General features: G+C 35.3%; 2 protein-coding genes across 2 annotated transcripts; both read right to left on the reverse strand.

Annotated features, from left to right (window-relative positions):
- Nucleotides 1-4,359: 4,359 nt before the first annotated feature.
- LOC147389749 (actin-depolymerizing factor-like) lies at nt 4,360-7,023 on the reverse strand. The gene is made up of 3 exons (XM_086418350.1): nt 6,739-7,023; nt 5,189-5,454; nt 4,360-4,733 (listed from the first exon to the last, which is right to left on the reverse strand). The coding sequence occupies exons 1-3, from the start codon at nt 6,739-6,741 to the stop codon at nt 4,583-4,585; spliced, it is 420 nt and encodes a 139-aa protein (XP_086274476.1). The 5' UTR covers nt 6,742-7,023; the 3' UTR covers nt 4,360-4,582.
- A 1,714-nt stretch (nt 7,024-8,737) lies between these two features.
- Nucleotides 8,738-11,661, reverse strand: LOC147389750 (putative CoA ligase CCL9). The gene is made up of 4 exons (XM_086418492.1): nt 11,361-11,661; nt 10,212-11,268; nt 9,954-10,057; nt 8,738-9,077 (listed from the first exon to the last, which is right to left on the reverse strand). The coding sequence occupies exons 1-4, from the start codon at nt 11,655-11,657 to the stop codon at nt 8,859-8,861; spliced, it is 1,677 nt and encodes a 558-aa protein (XP_086274618.1). The 5' UTR covers nt 11,658-11,661; the 3' UTR covers nt 8,738-8,858.
- Between the last annotated feature and the right edge of the window lie 3,976 nt (nt 11,662-15,637).

The raw sequence follows: 15,637 nt of genomic DNA on the forward strand, positions 1-15,637 counted from the left end.
CTTTGACGTAAAACAATTTCGACCTTTTGGGTGGATTTAAAGTCAATCATGAAAAAACTCAAAAAACTTGAGATAAAAAGTTTGAATATTCGTTCATATATCTATCCAAGGCAGCTCACAAGAATTTTCCATCTGACGTGCCCAAACTACTTTCTTTTTTCTTCGTGCAAAAGTTTTGATGATGGACAACGATCTTGCTATGACTACCACTGTTCAAATTTCAGACAAATACCAAATTGGTGATTAAATCCATTTTTGAACTTTTTTCTTTCCACAAAGCTCACAAACAGCCAAATCGAATAACCACAAATTTTATAATGATTAGCACAATTCTCCTCTTCTATTGGATGCAAAACCACTGCATGCATGCGCATGGTGTGCACGGTGGGATCCACTCTATGAATTAAACAAAATTTAAATAATCTTGAAACATTGCGATTTTTGGCAACCTTAAATTTTCCCAACATGACCAGTAAACACTTATCCTAATTGCATTTGTTGGAGTTGTCGAAGGTTTAAAGTCATAGTTTAAGTATAATATGATAAATTATATTTACACACTAGAATCAATGATTGATTTTGACAGTTGTTGGTTCACACATAAATCAGTCGGTGTAGAAAATGGGGCACATCGTTGACTATTATGAATTATGAAAAATTGACATCGGCAAATTCAGGAACTTAGTCAATTAGATCTAAATTTCTATTCAGATAATATAAATATTTTAGTTAACATGTAAAAATATGGTTGGCTTGTTAGAGTTTTATTCAGCCAATTCTCTACATCTTTTCAAAGTTGAACAAAAATAAATAGTTCTCTCATCTCTGCTTAATTACGGTGTTGTGTTGGTTATTATTCATGGATACATCCATAGTTCTTTTGCTTGGGCTTTTATTCATTGCCAAACATCAAGTTTAGTTTGGGTGATGGAGATTCGAATTCACAAGTGCTTTGCACCCAAAAAGAGAGACAAGCCCTTCTCAAGTTCAAAGATGGTCTAGGACACGTTTCAAAACTAGAGAGCTTAGACCTCGATAGTCCATTTGAGGGTGTTGTGTCTGAAATCCACTTTGCCAATCTCACCAGATTACAATACCTGTACATGGATTCAACCTCATTGCTTTTTGAAGTGAGCTACAACTGGATTCCTCATTTTCAACTCAAAGGTCTATATATGAGTTGTGTCAAATTAGGAACTCAATTCCCAACGTGGCTTCATACGCAGAAGTATCTCGAAAGACAAGACTTATCTAACACGTACGGGAATTTCAGATATTATTCCCACTTGGTTTTGGAACTTTTCGTCTCAAATTTACTACTTCAATCTCTCCCACAACCAGATCAAGGGGGAGTTACCTAGGTTTTTGAAGTCTGAATTCCTCTGAGATGCAGTAAATGGAACAAATCAGTTGAAACTTCTTGATCTCTCAGAAAATCGTTTATTAGGGATGCCATTCAATAAACGCAGGTTCTTGTGATCGGTGGATCTTGGATATCTGTGAGCTCTATCAGTAAAATTCTGTGAGCAAAAAAAAATTCGCAATGTAACTGGACAACAGGAATACTTAAATTTACTATTGGAAATCAAAGAAAATATATGGAAAAACAGGTGATAAGTTTTGGGGGTCAAAATCAAAACCACTTGCCAATGAGTGGAGAGGCCTAGGAGCACATAAGGAGAGAGACAAGACAATGCATGTCCGATGTGGGACTAAACTCAACATACCCCCATACGGAAGGTTTCCGAATCCTAGAAATCATAATCTAGTTTATATAAATAGGAGACTAGACTAGAGGGAAAATAGAAAAATATATATTTAGATATATAGGTCATCTCTACAATTAGGGTTAGAGAATTAGGATTTTTATATTTTCTATTCTTTCTTTCTTGGTTTCAAGTTTTCTAAGGAGATACTATCAGTTTCATATCAAGATCAATAAAAGAAGATCACTTCTCCATCTTTCTCATCTCTCATCTCTATTTTATTTTCTTCTAATTTGTTGATTCTTATGATGATCACCGGATAGACCCTTCGTTGGAGAGGTCGATGACGCCGGAACAAGATCTTCCCTCTTAGTTTTAATTTGTTACTTCACCGTATGCTTTAATGTTTAGTGTGAGAAGTTTTTAAGTAGGGATTATTAGGTTGAGATTTGATTCCTAATTTAGATAGCTTATTTTTAGATAAGCTCAAGTTAAGCCATGCTTGACGAAAAATATTAAATTCAAACCCTTTAATTTCTTCTTATTAATTTATTCACCATCTTTGGATTTACAATTTGGAATTTAACCGCTCCATCATCCAATCTTTCGACATTAGTTTTGTCGAGAGGATTGAGACAAGGACAAATTAATCGAAGGGAGGGATTAACTTAAGTGGATTTGACCAACAAATTTATTTTCCATTTTAGTTTAGTTTAAATTTCTTCTTAAAAAATGTTTTAATTTGTTACCTTCGAATCTCAATCGATTTTGAGTTAAAAGAATCGTCAGATCAACGTTGTCTTTGTGGATCAATCCTTGTTTGTCAAGGTTTATTTTTTGTTCATTATTTTATCATCAATCTACACTGAATACAGACTGAGCAAAAACACGTGGAGATATAAACTTAGGTGACATGGAGGAAAGAAAGGCCTACTCTGATACCATGATAAATTTTAAAGTCCAACTCAAAACCAATTAACAATGAGTGGAAAGGCTCAAGAGCTTATAAGGAGAGAGACAAGACAATGTGTGTCCGACGTGGGACTAAACTCAACAACAGGCAACTACGAAAATGCATAAAGAACCCAATTCACCAATAAGGGCTGCAACCATAAGTGCCAATAATCTATTTTAAGTAATTTAAAAGAATATAATCAAGAACAATTTTCCTGACCTTGAAAATCCCTTCACTCACCAATAGAAAAAAAATCCCAAAGGAATTTGATTGAATGGCTGTTTTAATTGGTTTTTTTTTTTTTTTAATCATTTGGGGATGATGTATATAATTCGTGAATTATATATTCAAAGAATTGAATTATTTAGACATAAAGTTGGATGTTGAACAGCTGATCCCACACCCTTTCTTCCTTGTCATGTTTGGGCTCGCAAATGAGACCACCACACAACAAAATGGCCCAGTTCACTGCAGGCCGATGCAAAGATTAGACATTGGAGGCATTATATTATATGGTTTAAATTTTAAATGCCGTTCAAGAACAAGACGACTCACAAGAAGCATATGCATCCTGAAGGCATTTGAGGCAAGGAAGTCACGACAAATTATCAGGGAAGAAATGTCGTTCAAGAAGAAGACAGCGGTGGGTTTGACAGGGAAAGCTTTTATATAAGCATGGCAATGGGAATCATTGTGGGCTTTTGGACTGTGATTGGTGTTTTGGTATTCAAGAAGACATGGAGATTCACTTATTTCCGGTTCATAGATGAGGTGAAGGACAAACTTTGTACTTGTTTTACTAGCCAGATAAGTTAGGGAGATTGCTAGAGAACCATTTTATGTTTCATCTGTATCTGCAAAACTCTAAGCCTCTGTTCTATGACTTGTTTTGAATCATGTAAGGATGTTATCGCTCTGAAAATAAATATTTTGAGCGCTGTATTAAGGGGGGGAAACCTCAAGTGCATTTCAAATTCTAGCAATAAAATGTTTTTTTTTTTTTTAATCTAAAATAACTCATCAATTTTCAGACGAGCAATGGACCAAATTTTGATTGCAGTTTCTATCTTTCAGCTACATCGATGGCATAACCCCATATCCATTGCATTTTCTTTCTACGTCATCAGACTCGACACCGAAAATCAATCCTGCATTTGTTCTTTGGCAACAGTAAGACCAGCTTTTGTTAAGTTGGATTCCCTCTTCTCTTACAGAAGAGAACCACACTCAAGATTGTTGACCCTTCAGCTTCAAAGGATGTTTAGAATGCACTTTCAAAAACCAAAAATGCCCCTGAAACTTACCACCAAATTAACAAAACATTGCTTAATGTTTTTACTCCTTTATAACTACAGATTCAAAATATTAATTAATTTTAGCTAATGTGTTATATTTTCCCATAAACACCCCTAAACAAATTACAAAATCACTACCAGAAGTATATAAAAGGACAGGTTAGGTAAGTGGTATCATGGTAAAAAACTACCCAATATTCTATTAACTAATATATCAGATTGATTGCCTGTGATTTCACTTCAGTAGGGAAACAAGTACAATTCATCAGATACAATTGTAATTGTAAGCCTTTGTTCTATAATTTGTTTTGAACCATGTAAGGTTTTTGAATTTTGAATCTTTTTTTTTTTTTGGGTGCAGATTGTATACCTTAACTACTTCTCTCATCAACGGTTAACCACATTGCATTAAACATAAATTGAGGTGTAGTTGCATTAATTAAATACAAAAACCACAATCTTGTATTGTGATAATAAGACATACATTTTTATCTTCGAAATGAGAAAGAAAAGAAATTTTAAAAGAATGCCTCATACCACCACCACAGCAAGCTTTCTCAACAGCCATCAAAGTTGTGAGTCCCAATATATAAGTAGGGAATGTCAAAGAAGAGAGAAGACAGTCTTTAAATGGCTCGGGCTTTGATGATGTCCATGCTCATCTCACTTGGATCTGTGGCCTGCAACTCGAATTGAATGCCGTCCAATTCTCTCTTGAATCTATCCTTGGAGCTAGCATATAGCATCTTACTCCTCACCCTCGATGTATCAGGAGACCTACACCCAACAACATATCCAAATCCCATTAAACCCATTAATTGGTCTCTTGCATTGTACATAAAAGAAATTCTTAGTGAAATGTGTAAGGTCATTCCATCATTTGAAACTATGATGTCAGCCAAACACATGTAAATCATTGATGGAACGACCATACCCAATAATCTAGATATTGAAACTAGTCATTATAATAAAAGGAGATCAAACTAAGCTTGGGCTCTTGATGTGATATACCAAACTCAACGAGTGTGTATGTTGCCAAGCCTACATTGTGCGATGCACATCTAATGGAGAATTAATGGATCATTTTCTCGTACATTGCCCAATATCTCGTCCATGAACTTGGTGATACAAACTGGTCATATTGCATCCATCATTACTTGTACTTGTGTGTGCTTTGTATGCGTGAAGTATTTATTGATGGTATATGAGGGTGGGCTAATGAGTTTGATTACCATGCGATGAAGAAAATCTTGCTTTTCTGGCAGTTCTCTTCAGTAATGAAATCAAAATCGAAGACAGCGTAGCGGCATTCATTGGGTGGCAAGCATGCACTGAAGTCCTCATAGCTCTCATCGGGGCTTCCAAGCCTATCCACCATTACCTGTTGTATCTTCTCGTCAATCTTGAACACAATGAATCGATAGTTCCTCTTCGCTTTTAGTTCCAAGAACTTCAGCTTACACTCATCATTCACTGCCATTCCAGATGCCGAATTCGCCTAGACAAAAATTTTACCAAGTGAAAACCCATCAATTGTAATTCTAGGACTCTTTTTTATCTTTTTGATACAATGAATTTTCAAATGAACCATAATGATAATGGTAATCAATCATGTTCTTACCTTCATATGAGACATAGTAATAGGCATTATAGCATATCCAACCATCTACTCCCCTTACTCATATTTGAGAAGGAAAAGAAAAAAAAAAAAGACTCCCAATGGCCTCCTCAAATCCTTCCCCCTCACAATCTCCCCTATTTTCTACCCCAAATTTGAGTTTGTTTTTGGAAAAGCTTTGCAAATCTTTTCAATGCCCAAATCCCATAATATTACATTTTGCCAAATAATTTGAGGATAGGGAAGAGGAGACCATTGGAGATGCTCTTAAATAATTAGAATCCTCCGATTAAGGGATATTAATAATGGATTCAATCATCTATTGAAAATCAATCATCTAACTATATAACTAAGCACATTCGATGCTCTGGTAGGCACTGCAAATACTGTTTCACAAGATAACATAAACTTTTATTTAAAGATACCTTTGACAAAAACAAAAAATCTCTCTTCCAAAGGTGATTCTTAATATAATATTTACAAAAACAAATATATAAACAGAAATAAAATAAACTTTTATTCGAAACAAAAATGCCCCATCATATATAATGGAAGGCCAGTGTTAAGGGCACTCAGCAATTTAGCTTGGGCGCCCATGTATTTTTTAATAACCGAATTTTTACTATAGTGGGGACCAGATTTGGGCACCCCACACGTTTTTTCAGAAATTGGGGTAGTGTCAATAGGACCCTATCAACATGGCCTTGATGGTGTCAACATGATCCTGTCACTCTGCCTGAAGAACTTGGTGCCCATGAGATTGTGGGTGCCCCTTCTAAACTCAATAAGTCGAAAATAAAATGAAGGTGTCTCTGTGAGAACGAGTGCCCCAGCTAAATATAAGGGCCCCTTAACACAAGCCATAATGGAATGCAGTGCAATTTGTTTATCTGTTGGAATGTAATCTTTCTTTGAACGCACTACTCCACTGCAATTTTATATTGTTTGAAGTGCTCTTGAATTTCAACAATTAGACCAACATCAAACATATTGTGCATTTAATATTGTCCCATGTATCGGGGCATTGTACACTAATGTTTTATAAGCGTTTTTTTTCTCACTATTTTCCTGTTTTTTCTCTCCTCGTCTACCATAATAAGAATGCCATAAGTATGCATACATGTATAAACATACAAAAACATTAAGAGAGAGATGGGAACCTACCATGTTGTCCTCCAATGAGAGGGGTTGTTCTTAATGAAATTAGAGATGTAAAAGAGAGAAGGAAGAAGAGATAAGGTATTAGGGACAAATGTGAGATCCTTTGAATTTGGGTTCCCAAGAGTTGGGCATCTGAGGGAGATAGGAAAAGGTGGGAAGGGGAGATTTTGAGGGAGAAAATAAGGGTGAGAATTGAGGACTCTTATACTCTTTAAGGCGGATCACGTCCACATTATACCTTCTTGTTGCCACGCCATGGCACAAGTAACCTTCTATTTTCATTTATGGTTGAAAATGTCATTTGGTAGTTTAAATTTCGGATTGATATATCTTTGGGCTTTGACCCCTCCTTTTTTATCCTTCCATTTTTAGGACTTTTCAAACTCTACCGCCCTTTTACCTCGCAAATTAGTTGAAGACTTTAAGGTCCATAATCAAGAAAGATAATTTCTAATGAGTAGTTTCTGTACTTCGCGATATGACTTGCAAATTAACTCCTGGTATTTTCAACCGTCTATGACCTACAGTACTGATGGTGCTGCATCTCGATCAACTTAACGGATCTCTATCCACAAACAAGTAGTACCTTTGTGGGGGTATTAGAGTTATGCCTTTAGTTCTCCTAGTATTATTTGTAATTTTAGTTTGAAATTGATCAGTGGTTGAAGGTCAAATGCATCAATCTTAGAACGGTGAACCTAACCTTTATTTCTAGGCAAGTAGGATATTAATCCACTTCCAGCATCAATCATCCCAGATCCCATTGCTACACATTCATCGGGCTTGCATTGGGTCTTCACAAGTTGCAAGCCCAAGGTACACTTTTGATACGTGGTATAGTAGAGAATGGCATTAGTACCCATCAGGGGTTAGCTGAGATGGTAAGGTCGGCCGAGTTTGCTCCCTAGGTCACACCTTCACTTTCTGAACTTTCTTTATCACAGCCAGGATCATTGATGAAAAGCATTGGATGGCAAACCCATTATGAAAAAGTTCAAAACTCAGGGTTCGAAAGCATGAAATCAATCCATATTTTTATTTAAATGTGTAATACCTCAGGTCCACAATAATACAATGTTGTGCACTTTAGGCCGAAGCCCACACGACTTTAAAACAAGTTATACTATGTAGGTTCTGATTTGTCCTTATAGCTCAGCATCTGAGTGTTCTCATGTCCAATGTGGGAGTAATCACAATACTTCTTACCATTCAACCTTACAACATGATGGCTCCACTTCAATCCATCGATCTCCACAACCCTTTCCACGTCCAACATGTGGCACACCAACGAGACTGTGACAAAATGCCTAACCCAAATTATGAATTAGTACACCAATGGGCTCTTGTCATTCCACCTTGTAACCACTTCAACCCATCGATCTCCATAACCCTTTCCAAACTCCCTTTCCATGTTCAACATGTAGCACACTGATGAGACTGACAAAACGCCTAACCCAAATTATGAATTAGTACACCAATGGGCTCTAGAGGTGGAGGGTAACCTAAGGGCAATATTATTACTAAACACTAGTATTGAATTATTGTGAGGCCCATGGATGACATATACATAAGACCAACTTACCCAACAAAGAAATGTCATCCCCTCAATTGTTTGGGAAAACCATATAGAACCAGATATTTTTCAACTTCTATTGTTGGCCGTTAATTGCACATTAAGAAAATTGGTAATCTATCAGATGGAATGATTGAAACTTAGGCACACTGTACTGGGCCCCGTTGTGTACCTTCTACAGTTTTCGTGTTTAGTTTGCATAATTGTTTGGATGCAACTCAACCATTCATTAATATTATCCAACTTTAATCTTAATCAAAATGTAACATTTGATTTTATTGTCCATTTCACTAATAATATATACCCATTACAGATATTTTGAGAGATCTATTTGACATCTAATTTAAAGGAAAAAAACATCAAAAGTGTCAAAATCGACGAATGAATACTGAATCGAAACTTTTTTACTATGCTCTAAAAAAAATAAAAGATGAAAATAATTAAATTTTCTCATTTGATTCGTTACACTTAGAAGCACATTGAGTTCCATATTCTTGCACATAAAACATCTCTATGTAAGTGTACACATAGATCCACATATTGTGTTAGTTTATGCTCCAAACTTGGGGACTTTAGCAGCTGAAATTTGGGCAAGGAAATGCTCAGCAACAATTCGACGCTGGATCTTCCCTGTAGCAGTCCTGGGAAGATTATCTGTGATGAAGACTTTCTTGGGGACCTTGAAAGATGCAAGGTTCTTCTTGCAAAATCTCACCATCTCCTCCTCATCGATGTTCGACTCTTCTCTTGGAATGATCGCACAGTTTATCTGCAAAACAAACATCATTTAAAATATTTGATTAAAACAAGGAATGATATTTCTTTGATTGTTACTTCTCATGTCATAGTTAAATTCCCAATCTAACCGCCTAGTGAAATTTTATTAAATAAAAAATGAAAATGGTGGAGACTACGATGATCCTTAATATGTTGTGTAGTCATCTTCCACGGAAAGTCTAGATATCGTAATCGCAATCTCATTTATGGTTTTGTCTAGAGTGGGCACTAGTGCTAATACACTGGACCTATGCCTATGATCATATTTTTAAAACTCAGATGAGTCATCCCTCATCTCAAAGGCAATTTTGGTGACACATTGACTCGTCTAATATTTTAAAATATCAACTCTTGATTTTATAGAAGGCACGATTTTGTATTTTTGATATAAAATATTTTTATGAGTAAACATCAACTAATTCACTTTAAATTTGAAATTGATTTAATGATTTGACAGACATGAATGCCTCACGACATGTTTTAAGACCATGGCATGACCTGTTCAGATTCATGGGACCAATACCCATGATGTATGCTGATTAGGCCTACAACTTGGGTGGGCAAGCCCAGGCTCATATTTCTTGTTTAAGATACAAAATTTTAAGGCCATGGCATGACCTTTTCAGATTCGCAAGCCCGGGCTCATATTTCTTGTTTAAGATATAAAATTGTAAGGCCATGTCATGACAGGTTCAGATTCATGGGACCAAAACCCATGATGTATGCTGATTAGGACTACAACTTGGATGGGCAAGGCCGGACTCATATTTCTTGTTTAAGGTGAAAAGATTTGGACATAATGGGCACTAAAAGAGTCTAAGAATATAGATATAATGGATAATAATAATAATGAGTTGGGAAATTTTACCTCCTCCCCGTATTTATCATCTGGAACACCGAAAGCAACTGCTTGAGCTACTTCAGGATGGCCCAAAAGCACTGCATCCACCTCAATTGGTGATATCTTTTCCCCTGTAAATTTTACAAAATTAATGAATTTTATTAAGACCCCCCTCTCCATCTTGGAATTTTTCATTTTATGAACGAAAAGGACATAGACACATATTTATAAAGACAATTATACCCCCTTATAATAATTATAATAACGATGGATTAGAAAATTTACCTCCTCGGTTGATAAGTTCCTTGATCCGACCCACAAGATGCAAATAACCATCCGCATCCACAAACCCGATATCACCGGTATGAAACCACCCGAACCTGAAAGCCTCTTTATTGGCTTCTGGGTTATGTTTGTACCCCCTGGTTACGTTTGGCCCTCTTATACATACCTCCCCACTAACATGCGCCGCCTGTGGGACACCATTCTCATCCAATATAGCCATTTCTTGTCCTACTGGCTTCCCAACTGACCCGGGCTTATGTGGACCGGTTTCGGGTAACGGGTTAGACGCCATAAGATGTGCTGCTTCCGTCATAGCGTACGACTCCAATACTGGCGCATCGAACGCCTCTTCTAGCCGGTCCATTATGGCCGGCGCAAGAGACGCGCTGCAGCTCCGTATGAAACGCAGCTTAGGGTAAATCGGCTCTGGTTTGTTGTGATGGCGATCTAAGATGATCTGGTGAATTGTAGGTACCGCAGTGTACCACGTGGCATTGTATTTGATCATATCTGACCAGAAGGTCGATGCGGAGAATCGTCCTGCAGCTGGAAGCGTAACCGAGGCACCAGCACCGAGTGAACTCAGCAACCCGGCCATTAACCCGTGTACATGGAAAAGTGGGAGCACGATAACAGTTGAGTCTGACTCACTGAGTTTGTACACTGATTTTATGTTCTGTACCGTGGAAGAGAGATTTTGCTGAGTTAGAGGAACGCCTTTTGGTCGACTAGTGGTACCAGATGTGTGAAGGAATAACGCAACATCTGACGGCTCATTGACGATTCCTTCAACTGAGTGGATCAATGACTCAGTTGACGATTCGGGATGAGGGCAAAGAATGAGATCGCCATCGGCGCGAGAGAGGGTGACTGTGGTATGCGGAATACTGAGTTTTGCTGCAGCGGCCTGAGCTGACTCGTTTCCTTCTTGGGAAGTGAGTAGGAGCTTGGCTTCCGAGTCGGACAGGTAGAACTCGAACTCTTCCTCAGTGTAAGCTGAGTTGAGCAGTGCCGCTATGGCTCGAGCCCGGATCACACCCAAGAACATAATCACGAGCTGTAATTTAATTTAGGCAAAAATATAATTAATTAAAAATATTAAAATATTTACCCAAAAAAAGGAAAAAAGAATAAATTTAATGGACGAACCTCGATGGTGTTTGGGAAAGTAAGAGATATGACATCGCCGGGTTTAACGCCGGAGGCGATGAGGTGAGAGGCAGCTTGATCAATGAGATCTTGTAATCGAGAGTGGGTAAGATCGAATTTACCGGAAACTGACACAGCTCGTCGGGAGGGGAATATTCCGGCAGTATGCTTTAACAAACCAGTGAGAGTCATGTTCTCCATTATTTTCCGAAAAACTAGAATCGAAATCGATAGAGATAATAATAAATAATAAAATAAATAAACGATAAACAAAAGAAAATGAAGAGATGGGCTCATAAGGAGTCGAAAGGGTGGGTATGTATATATATATAGGAAGATGGAGGTGACGTGGCACCTGAGACGAGGTTCGAGGCGGTTTCATGCAAGAAGGTTGGACTTGGAGAGGTGTGCCACGTGGCAAATTTTGACGGTCAGTTTAAGCGTCTGCTCCACAGCTGGCCAGCTGGGCCGTTCAAAAGAACCTATTTGCTAGTTTTTTTTTTTTTTTCCACGAAATTCTCTGATTCTTTAATCACACTACACGTGTGATTGAAGATCTTTAGTTTCTCTAATTTTCTCCATTTTTTGCGGATTATTTTACTTGCAAGAACCGTAGATCCCTCGAACAGAATCTGAAAAACAAAAGATACTCTCAAATTACGTTATAAACAATTAATTTGGATTGCCACTATGATTTGGGACTTGTCGAGGGTCAAATGACAAACATTTACGATTAGAAGAGAAACACGGGTTTCTTGGGGATTCCCATGTGATCTCAGGGAAATAACTTCTCATCTCAGTCGTTCACATTGGACAATTATAATGGGTGCAATAATTTGTTAAAATCCACTATTTTCCGAACAATGTTTCCAAAAACCCTTTTCGAATAAGTTTGATAAACAATTTGATTCATAATCTTGGCCAATTAATTATTTGGGTCAATGATCATTTTGGGCCCTTTTGATGATTTGATCTCATTTCTTCTCCTTTCTCCTGGTGACAATATTTAAAATCTAGAGTTGGCGACGATTCTTCCAAAAAAAAAACACTCAAAAATTTATTTAAATAAACAAATCGAAAGAGTTATGACTTAGGTCATCGAAGATTGTACACCTTAATTCAACAAAAAAATGTATACATTTTACTTCGGAGTCACTCTTTTTTTTCAAACAATACGGCCCCATCGCATAACTGTAGATCCTTTGTTTCGGGATACACTATAAAAAGATTTATGATTCTGTAACTACCAAGTCAAAGAGCATATGGGGGGGTGCCTGAAAAAAGAGCATCAAAGTATCATTAATCTTTTACTTCGAATAGATTTTCTTTAGTATTGTCAATCAGTCTAATAATACTAAAAGGTGCACTCTAAAAATTCAAATATTTTTATTTTTCATTGTTTGGTATTAATACGATAAAAATTACACATCCAGATGTATCTTGGAAGTATTTTCAAGATGTAGAATTTATCCATTTTAATAAATAAGTTTTAATGAAAAACAGATATAGATTGTATAAAAAATTTATAAATTTGCTTTTACATCTTCTTTGGTTTACTCAAAGTAAATGACTACTATTAATTGTGTAAAATAATAGTAATATTTAAAGATTAGAGTTTTGTAATTTTATCTAATATGGAATATTTTAAAATTTTAATTTATTTTTGTGTAAGGATATAAAGATAAATTTAAATTAATATTTGATAAATTAATTAGTATATAAATATTTAAATTTACTCACTCATATCTCGAGGAAACATATTTATGATTCTGAGTACACCTCCAAGTCAGCTCAATGTCCAATACAATATTGTATGAAAGTCACTTTAGCATTAATCTTATTTTTTTCTTCTCATCTGGAGAACTTTTTATATAAAGGATTCAAATCATTTTTAAGAGGTAAAAGGCAAGTTAGAGAGAGTGATCTGGTTTTGCGAAAATCTCTACTAATGTAATTGGTGCGCATCTTTATTATCTACTATCCATTTAATTGGTGTGTTATAAATAAATATTGGTGTGACAATAGAAATTTTCTCTATCTATCACAGGAAACAAATGAAATGCTGGTTCCTTCCCAAATCAATAATAATATCAAGGGTTTGTTAACATGTGCCCAAGAGCACCTAATAAGATGCATTAAATACACCTCCAAATTTTATTTTCCTATCAAACTGCCTTCAAAAAAAATAATAATAATAAAAATTCCTATCAAAAATATTCTCAAATGCTTATTTTCAAGCATAATACAAAAATCCTGATTAAATCACAATTTTTGATTATGTTGATCAAATCTTTTTTTTTTTTTAATCATGAAAATTTTGAAAAATAACAAGATTAATTGTAATTTAATGGATGATTTAAAAAAAAAATACAGATTATTTTTTATTTTTAATATAAAAATATGTATATTTTTATATTTAAAAAGTGATTTTATTTTTTATTAATTTATCCGATATTTTCTAATTTTATCGTTTGCCAACTTTTTTGGAAGGTTCTCCGGCCCAATTATTCTTGAACTCTTAACTTTTGTCGGTATGTTTACAAGGTGTATTTAATGCATCATAACGTGTATTCTCAGGTCACAAATTAACAAAATCCTAACATCCATAAAATTTTGAGGAGTCCAAAATTCGATCAAAAGGGACAAATAACAAATGGAATATGTCATGATAGGCTACCGTCACTGTCACTCAAACTCAATTACTAGTTTGTTAAATCAAGGATACCATCATACACGGTTGCCTTCCAATTGAGCATTCGAAGACGTCATCAGTAAACACCACGTGTCACGGAAATGAGGATCCATTAATACTATGTTAAGACAAAGTAATTGCGCACACAAATTTTTCTGTATTATATATGCAAATTTTCGTGATGCAAAATTTTACAAAAGTGACAGCAAACAAAGACAAATTAGTGGTGACAATTGTGTTTAATCAACAATTTTATCTTCTCTGGTTGTTTTATTTGTTAGAGAAAGATCAATTAAAATGGCTGGTTGAGGTGCCCTGGGGTGGAGCCAAGGGTCATCTTAGAGTGGAAAAAAGTTATTGGAGGATAAAATTTGAAGGCAATAACGGCGGATTTTATTATTTGTATTTAATATTTATTACGATAGCTCATTAATTTATAGATTTTAAAATTTTTTGATGAGCAAATGCCCCCACTGTATATCCGTCCTATGTGCCCCCATATGATTTGATTTATTAACTGAAAAAGATAGATTGCAATATTGATGGTCAAATTCAGGGCATATTTAATTTGTATCAGTTCGTTATGTTCTAGAACTGTTGAAACCTGCAAAATAATAATAATTTTATATTTTTTTTAAGTCTTTTTAAAATTGAGCAATAACAACGGTGCACATCTAAGATTAATGTATGTTTAATGTCACAATCCAACTTACATGTTAGAGCTAGGATGTTTGGTCGGTGAGGGTTTAGATCATCGTTTTTTTTCTTTCTTTTTTTAAAGAGATTTACCGAGCAGACCTCACCATTGAATTTTTATTACAAAAACTGACTTGGAGTTCCGACAACTCCAAAGAAACCTTACTTTATCAAGTTTGTTACCCAACAAACCATTGAGTGGAATCCACAACATTTTTAAATATTAAATACCAACAATATCCTTATCTCATTAAATCAAATGCCTATTACATTCTCTCTCTCTCTCTTCATATATCATCTCATAAACCACGAATTAAACCTATAAAAAATTTTATTTATTTTTTAAATCTGGGTTTTATCATAAAATTCATTTGGTTGTAACGTTGGATTGCCAATGTATTTATGAAAGTCCAATAATGATTTTGGAAAAAGGCAATTGATCTTAAGAGGAGATAAGATACAATAGGTATTTGATTTAAAGAATTAAGATATTTATATGTATTTAATCTTTTGAAAAAATATGAATTCCACTTTAAGATTTGTTGGGTAGCAAACTTGATAAAGTAAGTTCTCTTAGCATTGTCCTAACTCCAAGGGTTTTTTTATATAATAAAAATGCAACAATTCATCCGATAAGTCTCTTTCTCTAGAAAAATATTTTTTTTTATCAACATTTAATATTCTAATTCTTACTTAAGGTCCTTGAGCTCAAATGTGTTACTACATTGGCAATCAAACATCACAATCTTTTGGATTTCATGGAAATTTTGATTAAAAAAAAAAAAAAATCAAATCAAATCAAATTTTTTTTGTGGGGCTTGATCCAAATTTTGGAAAGGCACAGCTACAAAACTTCTACGAAACTCTCAAATTTAAAATTCAAATGTGA

The sequence above is a fragment of the Akebia trifoliata genome, chromosome 12 (genome assembly GCF_017979445.1).
Source record: "Akebia trifoliata isolate Shusen 1 chromosome 12, ASM1797944v1, whole genome shotgun sequence".
NCBI classification, from domain to species: Eukaryota; Viridiplantae; Streptophyta; class Magnoliopsida; order Ranunculales; family Lardizabalaceae; genus Akebia; species Akebia trifoliata.